General features: G+C 35.0%; 1 protein-coding gene across 1 annotated transcript; it reads left to right on the top strand.

The window, feature by feature from the left end:
• The first annotated feature begins 9845 nt into the window (after positions 1 to 9845).
• Positions 9846 to 11081, top strand: LOC127792246 (probable long-chain-alcohol O-fatty-acyltransferase 5). The gene has a single exon (XM_052322693.1). The coding sequence runs from the start codon at positions 9874 to 9876 to the stop codon at positions 10927 to 10929; it is 1056 nt and encodes a 351-aa protein (XP_052178653.1). The 5' UTR covers positions 9846 to 9873; the 3' UTR covers positions 10930 to 11081.
• The last annotated feature ends 3483 nt before the right edge of the window (positions 11082 to 14564 follow it).

The following is a 14564-nucleotide window of genomic DNA, read 5'->3' as shown; positions in this document are numbered from 1 at the left end:
ATTAGTAAGATTCCGGGAAGAACGAGATAGAGATCCCTGGGATTTCAAAAGAATCCTCATCTTGACAAGGGGATAAAAGGAAGAAGGTTGGAGGGAGATAGGGATTGAACTCTTTCTTTTCTCTAAAGTTCAGAATTGCATACCTAAAATTTGTTCTTGATCTAGTAATCTGACTTGAGCGTCAGAGGGCAACCGAGGGAGCAAGTCCCCGCCTCCATTGCAGGTAACCTATCAGAGGTAGAAGAGGGTGATCGGCCACCGCATCATCAATTGGGGTCCACCATGGGGCCGACGCATTTTTCTTTCTATCTCTCTGGAGCAAGTTACTACTATGCTCAGGCTCTCACTCTGTCTCAATGGTGACTAGAAGGAATCAATCTCAGGCTGCTGGTGGTAATCTCGCCCCTGAACCAAGCCAGAATAACCCCCCGAGGAGTCCGCAAAGGAGGGACCGTAGCCCAGACAACCCTCCATCCCCGCCAAGTTTGATCACGCTTTTGGCGAATCAGGTTCAGCGCTGACGGAGTTGCTCACTGATTTTTTGGATCACCAGCACCAACAAGCCCATCATTCTCAAGGAGGAAGAAGGCAGGAGCCCCTGCCGGAGGAAAGATCTTGTCCTCGTGAGGGGGATCCACAAAGAGACGAATGAGAAGAGTCCGAAGAATCTTCCGGCTTGTAGTATGTGCAGCAACAGTAGGAAAAAAGATTGCAACGGCTGGAGGAGGAGATTGCGGCCTTAAAACGGAAGCAAGGAGAGTCCCAGAGGGCAGTGGTAAATCAGCCCCTGAGCCCAGAGATTATGGTTGCGATGCCGCCTGAGCGCCTTCGCATTCCAGCCATTAAGCCCTATGCGGAAACTACCAATCTGATGGATCATCTAGATCTATTTACCTCTCATATGATGGTGCAAAATGCCTCTGACGCCATGTGGTGTAGAGTTTTCCTGGCAACGTTGGAAGGGCACGCGCAGGCCTGGTACTCGAACCTGGCCCACCACTCAATAGCTAATTTTTCGCAGCTTCGAGGTAGTTTCTAATAGGAGTTAATTTTTTTAAATCTTAATGAATTATATCTCTATTTTTTTATCTTATATTAATATTTAATTTGAATAATTATGCACATTATGTACTATTGTCAGGATGATATGAAGAAATTAACATTTTCCAAGTAATTGAAGATGTTAAAGAGTCAATCGGATGGCCAACGTTACTACTCAAAATCTAGTGCAATTGGGTCAACTATTAAATGGAGTCCAACCAAAGAAGGCCCAAGCATTTTAATTCCAAAGAAAGCCCAAATCCAACATAAAAAAGACCCAAAACCCAACTTGTAAAAAATCTATTTTTTAAAATTTTTAAATATTTATTTTATGAGTGCTTCTTTAAGTATGTCTTTTAGCTAAAATTCATTTTAACTTTAGGTGTGTGAGTATCCATTAGATATAATTATGTCTAGTTGTATAATTGAAATTATATGGTTTGTAGTGCATCTTGTGAGCTATAAATAACTCACTTGGTTGCACTTGTAAGGTATGATTATTATTATTGAATCAAAACTTAGTTGTTTTCTTAGATTTTCTCTTTAAGAATTACTCTTGTTCTCTTTTCTTTTCTCTATTGTCTTCTCTTGAGATCTTACTTTCTTTCTTTGAATTCTTATGTCATTTATTATTACTTTATTATCCATCGCTTAAATGGCCAGTTAATTTCTGTCTTTAAATTTTTGCAATTTTAATTCACGTCTTTTTATTATCTACTGCCTAAATGGGCAGTTAATTTCTGTTATTTTAATTTCTGTCATTTAAATTATGCCATTTAAATTCCTATCAATTAACTTTCAAATGGAGATGAGTAGCTAAATCCAATCTTGAGTTAAGGTAAGGACAGTGTCCAACGCCAATGATTCCCGAAGAAATGTACACTTTAAATGAGTGACATTAATTTAAATTTCAGTATAAGTGTGTATTAATTATTGAGAAATCACTAGGTTTGGATTGAAGCATAAGCCTAACTTAGAGCTTTCATGCCACACATGGGAGTTACTAAAACTGGAAACGCTATCATACACAAACTCAGATAATTAATTTAGTTATTTTGTGTATTAATTGTAATTGAATTTATGGTAGTTTCTTAAATTAAAATCCCGCATATCATGTATGGGGATTGCTTAAAGTAGAACTATCATCATCTCTAATTGTATTTAATAACAAACCCTCATATCTGAAATTAAATTAATGTTGCTAATCTTTTCTGCTAAAAATTTGGGATCAACGGGTTGGTGCTGAAATTGTTTTAACTCAAGTGCTATCCAATTTCATATTCTCACATTCAACGTTTATTTCAACTTATGCCTTGCTTTATTTCCTATTATCTGTTATCTAAAAATTCATAAAAAAATCTTGTTGCCAATTCGTCCAAATACATGTGCGTGTGTGACATTCTTTTTCTTTTACCATAAATAAATCTCTCAGTGGATAACCTAAACTCATCCAGAAAATACAAATTTAAATTGGGACTACAACTGCACTCGTACACTGATGAGTTGAAATAAAAATAAAAAAGTTTTATTGTGTTTTTTTTATTATGTTTTAATTGCAGGGTAAGAGTGCAGTCAGTTTCTTGGCCCATTTATCTAGGTAATATTTATTCAAATAAATAAGATAAAATTATATTATTTTTTTTATCAAGATATATTTTTATCAGAATATTTATTAATTTTTTTTAAAATATACTAAAAGTTACATTTTTATGAGATGAAAGATATATATAAGTTATTTTTTTTAAGGGCTTTGCATCACTTTCAAATTCTATGTCTTAGTTTAAAATTTTAAGTCACACAAGCTATTTTTAATATTTTATATACTTACTTGGATACCCATATAATTTCTTAAATATTTCATAGATACCTATCTAATTTCTCAAATATGGGAAAAAGAATTGATGATGATGAAGACCAATTATCAAGAGATTTGCTTTCGAAGGGAATCACTAGTAAGTCGGTACAAGTAAAAGTAAATTTTTTTATCTTGTATCAGATACACGTAGCAGAATAGAATATACACGCTATATATAACTTGAGTATTTAAGCAATACGCATATACAATAATTAAATATATAAATACATACCTGTTGTTCAATATAAGGTTGGGATACAAAAACTATTTTTGTACTGAGACCGTGTCCACCTCATGTTATGGTGGTCCTAGTCTATTCACACCTAATATGTAGTAAGGTACCGTTTCGATCATCTCTTTCCATGCTAAACATAGAGGATCTATGTATCATCAGTGCTCGTGTCTCAAAATTATACGCGTAACAATTACACGTATAATTTCTATAATTTTTCAGATGAGGCAAAAAACAGAAGAAGAAGAAAGCAGCGTGTGAGAGGGAAAGAAAGAGCGAGAGAGATAAGGGAGCAGAAGCCCTGCCCTTTTATTTATTAATTTTTTTCTCCCTCTTCCATTTTCTTCTCCTCCCAATTTCATTCTTTCTCACGTCCGCCACCCCTGGTTACTGTGCAATCAATTATTGATTTCATACACTATACACTATGCAATTTTGGTAAAAGGGGTCAAGGGTTCACTTTTAACCAACTATTATCAAAGATATTTTGGGCATATGATGTCGACATCAAAATGCAACACTATATGATGTGTGACTTTTTAAATTCATTATCTGCTAACAATCAAATAACATCGAAACCCTTCGGTATCGGTTTAACCCTTAACCTATCACCGAAACTTCTCCAAATCCTGATGACGTTCCAAGAGTTCCTAAATAACACCTAACAGCGGTTCAAGACAATATAAATGAAGTGAAATTTTACTTTAAGTGAACCTATTATAGTTAACGGTTACCGTGTGCTATAATTCTTTCATCACCTAATGTCTCGACTAAATGAGAGCCATGGAGTGACAAACTCACAAACTCAATAACTATGTGTCAAACCTCATTAATGTGATCAAATGACACATTAGAAAGCATATTTCCTAACTTTCAATTTGTCATGGCCAGGGACTGTCCCTTCACATCAATAGTAGATCACATAGGACATTCACCCCATCAAATACTGTTGAGGGTGACAGATCTTATTCTCAAAATTTGTCTCCATATATTACCAATACAAAACCACATAGATGAACGTTCCCACCTTCAAATTAAATGGTTTGGCTCATTAGCAAATCCTACACACCAATACACAAAATAACTGTGTCATTTCAAGTCTATGGATCAACACACCATCGCAACTTAATGACATGACCACTATCCACCATGCCATGTGGTCAATCATCGACGTCATATACGGTTGATTGTTCCCCAACGACCACCCACAGGTCTATTAACGACATCTCATGTCATATGGCATGTGACACACCATCCTTTCATCGGTATTCCCATACCGAACGAGATAGTAACCCTTGTGCTAGTTCATATTCGATTAATCGAAGTCTCCATCCAAAGAATCTAAGGACTATGAATGGTTTAAGACATTCTGTTATCAGATAATCTTGTCACACACTCCAAAAAATAGTTCAGCAGGTAAGGCACGACCCTAAAAAATGAAAAATGCTTGCCACCTTCACGTTTGCGATTGTGCTAGGGGTCGAAATATGCCTGCTAAATTTTTTGATATACCTCTCTTGCTGAAATCGTGGAGCCGAACAACGAGGGCGCTCGTAATGGTGCGTTAACCCAAAAAAAATTTACAAAACAAGAGCAAAAAACTAAATTAATGAAGAAAGTTAAAAGGAAAAATTGAAGAATTAATTAAAGGGAAGTAATACGGCAATCAGAGAAAGAACGGAGATCAAGCCACATAGTAACTAAACAAATTAAAGGATGAAGCTTAAAATAATTAAATTATTGGTGGAACTTGAAGATTAATTGGCAGTGGGAGATTGAATAACAAATTAATTAAATAATTGGAGACTAAATTGGAGGCAACGAGGGAAGTGAAGCCTTGCACCTGAAGACATAATTGAATATGGTTGCATATTAAATTAGAAATTGTCGCAATTGAAGCAAGCATAAATGTTAATAAATAAATGGAAGCTTGGAATGAATTCAATGATAACCAAGAGCCTTTTGGTTCAAGTTGCCACCATGGAGAACCTCTCTCAGTTCTTGATGTCCCAACGCTTTTTCAAGTCTCGAACCGAATATGTTGCCCAATATGCTAAGAATATATTCTAAATATATCATTTGAGAAATTCGATATGGTTGTCACTTGTCTTCGTCTCTCTCTTTCATAAATAAAAGGCTTGCTTCCTCTCTTAAGTATATTCACTCATTTGCTGGGATTACATTTTGCTCTCAAACTCGGACGGACTTAAATATCAGAAGATCTAAGCGAGGTCTCCCGCACTTCTCACCGTTTGTTCATTTTGCAACCCTCTCAATTTTTTAAGGCCAGTCAGTTCTCTAGAGCCAATTGATTCTTCAGGGGCAATTGATTCTCTAAGGCCTGTCGATTCTTCAGGGCCAATCAGTTCTCCAGGGCCAGTCAATTCTTTAGGGACAGTCGATTTTTAAGGTTAGTTGGTTCTTCAAGACAGTTGATTCTCCTGAAAGAGTTAGGTGGTGTTCTCTTTGTGTTTTAGTTTTGTGTGAGTTTTGTGTTTTGAGTGTTTGTTTTGAAATTTTTAAAAATGTGTTCTTTTTGTCATTCTGAAAAATTATTTCTCAAAACAGAAAACTAGAAAACGCGTTTGCTTTGAAATTTAAAAAACGTTTTTTTTTTTTGTTATAATGATATTTTATTTAATAAATTTTATTTAAAATAAATAATAAATATTTATTAATAAATTATAAATTTGATTCAAATACTTTAAACTATAAAATAAAATTTAAATAAAATAAAATAAAAAAATCAATAACCTTAGAAATATCATTTAAAAAAATTAATACAAACAAAACATCACATATTCAGTTTAACAAATAAATAAAATTAAATAACAAAAAAAATCAAATCAGGAGCCGCAACCATCTTCTTCATCTAGGGTTTTCTGTGTGTGTGTGTGTAGGGGGGCGCTATTCGCGGTGGTTGTGGTGGTGGGGGCGCTGGTCGCAGTGGCTATGGCGGTGGAGGCGCGGTCGCGAGGTGGAGGGGGGTGTTGGTTGCGGTCGCGATGGTGGAGGGGGTGCTGGTCGCGGTCGCGATGGCGGAGAGGTACTGGTCGCGGTTGCGGTGGCTATGGTTGTGGGGGGCTAGGTCGATGATGGTGGTTGCGGTATTGGTCGCAGTGGCGTTGGGAGGCGTTGGTCGCGGTGGCGGTGGAGTCGAAGGTCGACGGCGGTGGTGATGGATGTCGATGGCCAAAAGAGAAGAGGAGAATGGAGAGAAGAAAGGGGGGAGAGAGAGAGAGAGAAGGGGGCAGTGAGTCTGTCCGTGTGAGTGCGGGGGGTGCGGGGGGCTATTTTCCGCGTTTTCCATTTGTTTTATGTTTTCAGTGTATTTTCACTGAAAACGCCCAAAATAACAAATGTTGTTTTGGGTTTTCTTAACAAAATTTTTAGTTGTTTTCGAAAACGCATTTTGAAAAATAACAAAGATACGTATTTTCGATGTTTTTAAAAACTGAAAACATAAAATGGCTCGAAAACGGGAAAGAGAACAACCCCTTGGTTATTTGGGGTCTCTCTATGATTTTTGCCTCATCAGCATGAATAAGTCATTCTCTTTTAGCCACTTGATTATTTTTTACAAATTCATTGTTGTAATTTGATAACAACATTAACATATTCAATTTTATTTTTTTAAGCAAGACATAAATAGTATTTTAGAAAAGTGCTTTATTGACAAATATTTATAATACCAAAATATGGTGTTTTTTTAGATAATAATAGTATATATTAATGAGAATTAATTACACTAGTGACCTGAGAGAGATTTGACATAAATATAAAAATTATCCCTTTCAAGAGTAACAGTTGCTTAGTGTTGTCAAATAGGCAGGGCTAGATTGAAGCCCAACTTAAAAAAAAAAAAAAAAAAACTCAGCCCATGAGCCTTCCTGGGGAAAGTCGAGTAATGGGCTAGACTGCGAGTTCAACCCTACTAAATCTAACTCTATCTGCCTACCAGGTCAAATTAGGCTTGACTCATTATAATAACAAGCTTGGTAAGCCCACAAGCCGCCCGATCTTTTAAACAACATTATAGTTACTCCATCCCATATTATCATTTAACAACCTATTTAAAAATATATTTAGTTGAGTAAAAATTCATACATACTCGAATACATATTAAATTGTAATTGATTATATTCTATACAAATTTGACTTACTTGAGTATTAAACAATCTTACTCAATTACAAGTTATAATAATATATGAGATATACTCGATTATTATTGATTATTTACTCGATTAAAACAATGAAAACAAAGACTTAATTGCTCATATCAATGTTTTACTCGAGTAAGATAGAATCTTTACTCGATTAAAGCTCTATCAACTTTTATCTTTAATATATTTTTTTGAATATCATCATCAAAACAATTATTTCACCAACACCTAATATATAACTTAACACAATATATTAAGTTCAAACATTTAAGACATTTAATATGCAAGTGTTGTTTGTAAAAGTTAATTAAAACTAACTTTTCAATCACATTTACTTCATTTCATAGAAAGCTTTAATGGACCAAGATAATGAGATATTCTCATACCATAAAATTTCGATAGATTCTCAAAGAATAATAAGTTGAGTACACTGAATGTTACTCAACTAAAAACATTCCTTTATAGATCAAGTAAAGATTATTCTTGTTAAGATAACATATTTCATATAAATATAAACACATGAATAAACATTTATTCACACTATCAAATATATACACATCAAATGCACATAAGTCAAGTAATTTATTTGTTACTTGACTGAGATAAAATATATAGAATTTTTCTAGATTGCAAATATGTCGAGCACAATATATGTTACTCAATTAGGAAAATTTATTTTCAAGACAAAATTCATGCTTCATGAAATCATTGCATATAATACAAAGATGTAGCAACTTGAGCAATATGATTTTTTAATCATACTTATCAAAACAAGAACACATATAAATCGAATGGCTTGCTTATCATTCAACTGAAAAAAAAGCATATATGATTTCTAATCTTATAAGCTCTAAAAGCATCATGTATGCATATTTTGAGTAATTCTTGAAAGATATAAACTTTAAAATTTTGTTACTCAAATACATTGAAACTATACTTGATTCACAGACTAGACAAACAACACTTGAATGTATTGCTTGGTAAACATACATCATTTAAATTCTTTCAAATATTTGAATAATTTTGCTTATCAAGCAACAAATATTCAACTTTATAAGTTCTTCAAAAGTTTCTTTTTAAATTTCAAAACTCGAGAACTTTAAGAATTTGATATTAAATATCAAATAGGCAATTTAAGCTCTTATAAATTAGAACTTAAAATCACTTACTAAGAATATAAACATTTACTCAAGAGCTTAATGTTTGAAATTTAAACATATTGCTCTTAGATATTGAGTAATGCTTCTATATATTTTGAATACTTAAGATATTTTTTAATCTTAAACTTACTCTAAATATTATAAGAATATATGATATTTATCCATGATACTAACGCATTATAGAAATTTATAATATCCTTTGAAATCCTACAAACAACATATTAACATAGATAAGACATAAAAGCAATCTTATTATCAAATAGATAAAATATAATAACATGTTAAGGTTATCAATACAACCTTAACATTACTTTAAGAAATATGAGAATTTAACATAAAATAATTTACACATGTATAAAACATATTAACAATCTATCAACACAAACTTAACATAACATATGAGATCATTAAAGTTTTAGCATACAACATTCATCATCCAAACATTCTAATAGCAAACTCAACACCTTTCTTGCAAATACTCTGAATTTAGCTTCATTGACCATCATCAAGGTCAGGGGCGGAGCTAGGATTTTTTAATCGGGGGTGCTTTAAATTTTTTTTATTTTCAATCGTGAGCTTCATCGATAGAATTTTTTTTTTTTTCAAACCACAGTAATCAAGGGAAACTTTAGAATTTTAACCAAATCTGGGAAAGAATAAGAGAAAGAGGGAGGAGCTGCGTGGGGGGCTTTGCTTTGGGGGGGGGGGGGGCGCTTGTAATAAAAAATTATTATTTTTAGTATTCAAAATTTACTTTTAAAAAAAATTGGGGGTTGAAGCCTTCTGCCTTTGCCACTAGTCGAGATTGTCACATTTGTCATTGTTGACTCCCATTAATCAACAACAAATGGCTATCAACTTTCATCGTTGTCCCCTTCTTTTGTTTTTTTTTCTACCCTAAACTCAAATTTGAGGATTGCAAATCCAAATTTAGCCTTAAATCTAAATTTTTAATTGCTCGAACTAAGTCGACAATCTTATGTTTGATCATTATCACTCTATAGATAATTATAGATTTGTTCATCCCAATACGGGCATGCAAAGGAGGTGTTTTGGGAGGGGGGTTTATGTCTCCTCTCATTTTATTTATATCGGACAAATATTATATTATTCGATACGAGTAATATAATATTTTTTTAAATAATTATATAATTATATATAAAAAAATGAAGAAGAAAACAATATTAAATAGAAAAATAGTAGAAGAGTGGAAGAAGAAAATAGAAGGATTGGATTATGATCGCAAGGTAGAAGAAGAAGAAGACAAGGACTTAATTTTCATTTCAGAGATTTTTTATTGCTTTAGATGGCCACGTGGCGCAATCTCTGCCATGCACTCGGTGGTTTACGTAAGAATTTTCTGCAGCTCTATAACTGCTGAAACTATTGAAAAATTATAGATTTGATGTCTCCCAACCAAGCATGGAGAATGGAGAGATGAAGCGGATAATGGAGGTCTGGCTTACAGTCATGGCGTCCCTCTGCTACTGCCGCTTCGTCTCTTCCAGATTCAGCCCTGCCCGGCTCAGGCTCTTCTCTCTCCTCCCTGTCTTCACTCTCTTCTCCCTCCTCCCCCTCCGCCTCTCCGCCGCCTTCCCCACCGCCGTCACCGCTTTCCTCATCACCTGGCTCGCCAACTTCAAGCTCCTCCTCTTCGCCTTCCACCTCGGCCCCCTCTCCTCCCTCCCCCCACTGCCTCTCCCCCTCTTCCTCTTCGCCGCCATTCTCCCCATCCGCGCCTCCCCCAACCCATCCAAACCCAGAAAAACAACCCTCCCTCTCAAACTCAATCTCGCGGCCGAATCCGTCGCCTTCTCCGTCCTAATGGCCGCCTTGCTTGATTACAGGGAGATTTTACATCCCAAGATCGTCTTGCTCCTTTACTGCTGCCTCGTCTTTCTGACAGTGGACATTCTCGTGGCGGTTTCCAACGCCGCCGTGCGGGCGGCTGCAGGGTGGGAGCTGGAGCCGCCGTCGAATGAACCCTACCTGGCGACGTCGCTGCAGGACTTCTGGGGGAGGCGGTGGAACCTCATGGTGACGAAGACGCTGCGGGACACGGTGTACAGTCCCGTGCGGGCAGCGGCAGAGCATGTGGTGGGGTTCCGGTGGGCGGCGCTGCCGGCGGTGCTGGCGGCGTTCGCGGTGTCGGGGCTGATGCACGAGCTGCTGTTCTACTACGTGACGCGCGCGAGCCCCACGTGGGAGATGACGGGGTTCTTCGCGCTGCACGGAGTGTGCGTGGTTGCAGAGTTCGGGCTGAAGCGGGCGGCGGCTGCTTCGGGGTGGCGGCTGCCGGCGGTGGTGTCGGTGGTGCTGACTCTGGGGTTCGTGGTGGCGACGAGCTTCTGGCTATTCTTTCCGCCGCTGACGAGAGGCGGCGCCGACGCGATGGTGATTGGGGAGTTCGGGATGTTTGTGGACTTTCTCAAGAGGAAGCTCACCTCCTCATTCCTAAAATTCTCTCGTAGAAATTAAATCCCATGTTCGGTAACGACTTATGTAGTGGTTGACTCCTAAATCAAATGTTTGAATAAATTGGTGTCTATTTTAATATTAAAATTTCAATCTCAATAAGAGTCCTTCAGACTCATCTATTTATAGTTGGATTTTGTTATTTATACATAAAAGTCAACATATATTATATTTTAATATTAAAATTTCAATCTCAATAAGAGTTGTCCATACTAATCTGTTTATAGTTGAATTTTGTTATTTATACATAAAAGTCCATGTATTGGTTAATAGAAATAATATATCGTAATATTTTAATATCAAAATACTACGATATATCGTGAAATTTTGTTTACCCCCTTCTCTCTCTCTCTCTCTCTCCCCTGCATTTGCTTTTGCAATCGACTCTTTAACCGCCGATTATTTCTCACCGCCTAACCTCTTGCCTCTCAACATTGCATCATCTCTATCTCTTGCCACCGCTACACACAATGATGAGAGATGAGGCGATGACGAGAGACAAGTCAGCGAGGAGAAATGGTTGCTAGAGCAAAGGAATGGGTATTTTGTAATTTTGCAATTGAGTGAGGGTATTTTCGTCATTTGAATTTTGTTTCTGTCAAGTTGTATGTCAACCTTTATGTACAAGTAGCAAAATCTTTAAAATCCTTTATAGTTTCACACATTTGTCTCCCACAAGAGCTCACACATCTAGTTCACCAAACTTAGTCGAACCAGATGATCCTTTCGAAGCTACACCCGTTGTCAATTGGCTAAAAGCCTCCAACAAGTGTCACTTATGGGCCATCAACCTAGCCACATCAAAGCTAGTTGTCCCGAGACTTAGTCGTCCAAGCGTATTCATAAATCTTTCTTCAAGATGACCTGATCAAGACCAAGGTTAGATAAAAACCAACGATTGAATCCAAAGGGTTTGTTATCGGGGTGAGAATAGGTATTTGGTTTGGCTTTGGATGACATTTAAAGCTACTTTGGGTTCTTTCTTACTCAAAGCGTCAACCACCACATTGGCACACCTCAGGTGATATTGGATGCAAATACTTGTCTGATCCAAGATTGAATCATCTTGGTCTAGAAAATGGTAATTTTATATTTCCAAGTTTTGGTTTCCGATCTAAAAACCAAGTTTGTGTGTGTGTGTTTGAAGTCGAATTATTTCGTTGAATAAAAAATTAAATGTTAAATTATTGTTGATTTTCCTTGGATCCACATATATATCAACACATATTTTAATTTCATATTAAACAGAGATAAAATAAATTTGTTAGACCAATTTAGACCGACTATGCCGGTTCAATTGACTAGGTAACCGATACAATCTGCGGTGTTTAAACTAGAAGCTTTTTGGTCTCAATCTAATCTAGTGCAACATGCTCAATGTATTTTTAATTTACTTTATTCTTATATATTGGTGAGACAAATCTTGAATTGTTAGACTAGTGTGACTAGATTTTGATATTTTTTTTCACGTGTTTTGCTATCTTAACACGACGAAGCAATTACAATTTTTTCTTTACTCAATAAAAAAGGGTTCACATTAGTGATAAATTCATCCTAATTAGGTGTCTAGGGGATACATGTTTTCATTTCCCTAGAATTAAAGAAAATGGACAAATATTTATCATTCTATTCTTTATTAGTTTCTTGTCAAATCGAGAAAAAAAAATATTTTGTAATTAATAATAGTTGAAGTGCATTTGGTAGATGTCCTTGATCCTAAACTTATATATCCAAAACTCTCTCGACCTACAAATGCGAGGCTCGATTCTCTTACATATTTGAAGATCAAGTCAATCTTGATATTAGAGATGGAATAAAATAATAGCACCTAATAAATTATGTACATGTCTCTTGAAATTTGTACTTTTAAATATAGACATATTGTGAGGGTAAAAGAAGGCCATGATCGTGCCACATAGACGATCTGATTCCAATCTATGGCTATGATCGAGAGAATTTGAATTATTTGATTTGAGTTTTTTATCAAATTAGGATAGACCCAAACACTAATATAAATATCACTGAACACATGTCGTTTTTAGAAAGTTTTAAGAAGAGAAATTTTTATAATTTTTCCCATAACCAAAATACTCTCCATCAATAATTTTGAAGCATTGATCAATAAAAAAATTTAAAAAGAAAGTATAGAATGTATTTAAAAGTGTTTAATTGATTATTTACGAATTTAACCTTATTACTAATATGTTTTGGCACAAACAAGACACCCATTCTGCAAGCCCATAAGAAGAAGACGAGGGCAAAGAGGACAAAAGTAAGCCTTTCAACCAACAAGGTGAAGATTCTTTGTAGGTCGTCGGTGTCAAAAGTGAAGAGCAAGTCACTAGCAAGGCTGTCGATGTTCAAGAAATTGATACCAAGCACGATGAGGGGAAGGTGAATGAGAGCTCAATTTTCAAGTCGAGTTATCCATTTGGGTCAGGGTTTAAATGACGTGACATTTTAATATTATATATGAATCCATATTATTAGTCACATCAATATTTCGTTAGTCTCTTTTAATATTAATTGACGATAATTATGAAATTATATACTAAATTAAAATTTAAAGACATTTTGAGTACAAATTCAAATTCAATAATTTTTTTATATTTTAATATAAATTTCAATGATTATTTGTGTTATTTAACCTCATAAGATGTCTTATGACTGACCTCAATCTCAAAAGACATCTCCTCCATAGAAAGAGTATGCATGACTATTCACATTCTCATTTACATTCATATACATATTTACATAAAAAGAGTTTGATAATACATGAATAAGACCAATGCAAACTCAAGTCAAGAGGTTTGACTAAGTAAAATAAGTCTTTAATATCAAGGTAGAGAAAAATCAATAAAGACTTCACAAAAAAATCTTACAATATGATAAGAATAATAAAACTTTATAAAAATATTCATGTATAATACTTAACTGGATAAATTACACTTTGACATATTTGATTTTCGAGAAAAAAGACAAATATACTCCTGATAGTTGAGAAATAATAGTAACCTCTCTTAGGCGAGAGCAAACATTCAATTTACCCGAACTAATTGAATCGAATCGATCAAACTTATCGATTTGGTTCAATTTTTTTCTTGCATACGTTCAATTTGGTTAATTTTTCTTAAAAGTTTGGTTTTTGATTTTTGGTTCAATTTTTTGGTTGAAAAAATCGAACTAACCAAATTGACTGAACTTTAAAATGATGTTATTTTGATATTTATAAAATGACATCATTTTTTTCGATTTTGTGTGTTTTCTATCAGTTACTTAGATTTTCTTCAATATTTTTGCATTTCTTCGATTTAATCGATTCAATCTAGTTTATACCGTTTGGATTCATTTTTTTCTGTTATTGATTAATTCGATTTTTTGGGTTAATTGATCGGTTCTGTTCAAGTTAATCGGTTAGTAAATTTCGATTGATTCGATAACTAAACCTATTGTTTACACACCCCTAACCTCTCTCGACTTTACAACTTTAGCTATAGTTTATCCTTTATCATTGTTAAAAGTATTAGCATAATGAAAATACCCTTGTATTTTCTCTCTTTTGCCTCTATCCTCCTTCTATATTGGGCAAATTAGCTATAATATAACAATTTGTCAGTTTTTCTATCTCTCTCTTTAGT

The sequence above is a fragment of the Diospyros lotus genome, chromosome 15, assembly GCF_014633365.1.
Source record: "Diospyros lotus cultivar Yz01 chromosome 15, ASM1463336v1, whole genome shotgun sequence".
In the NCBI taxonomy this organism is placed as follows: domain Eukaryota; kingdom Viridiplantae; phylum Streptophyta; class Magnoliopsida; order Ericales; family Ebenaceae; genus Diospyros; species Diospyros lotus.
Note: the sequence above shows the minus strand (reverse complement) of the source record. Positions and strands in the feature narration are given on the sequence as shown.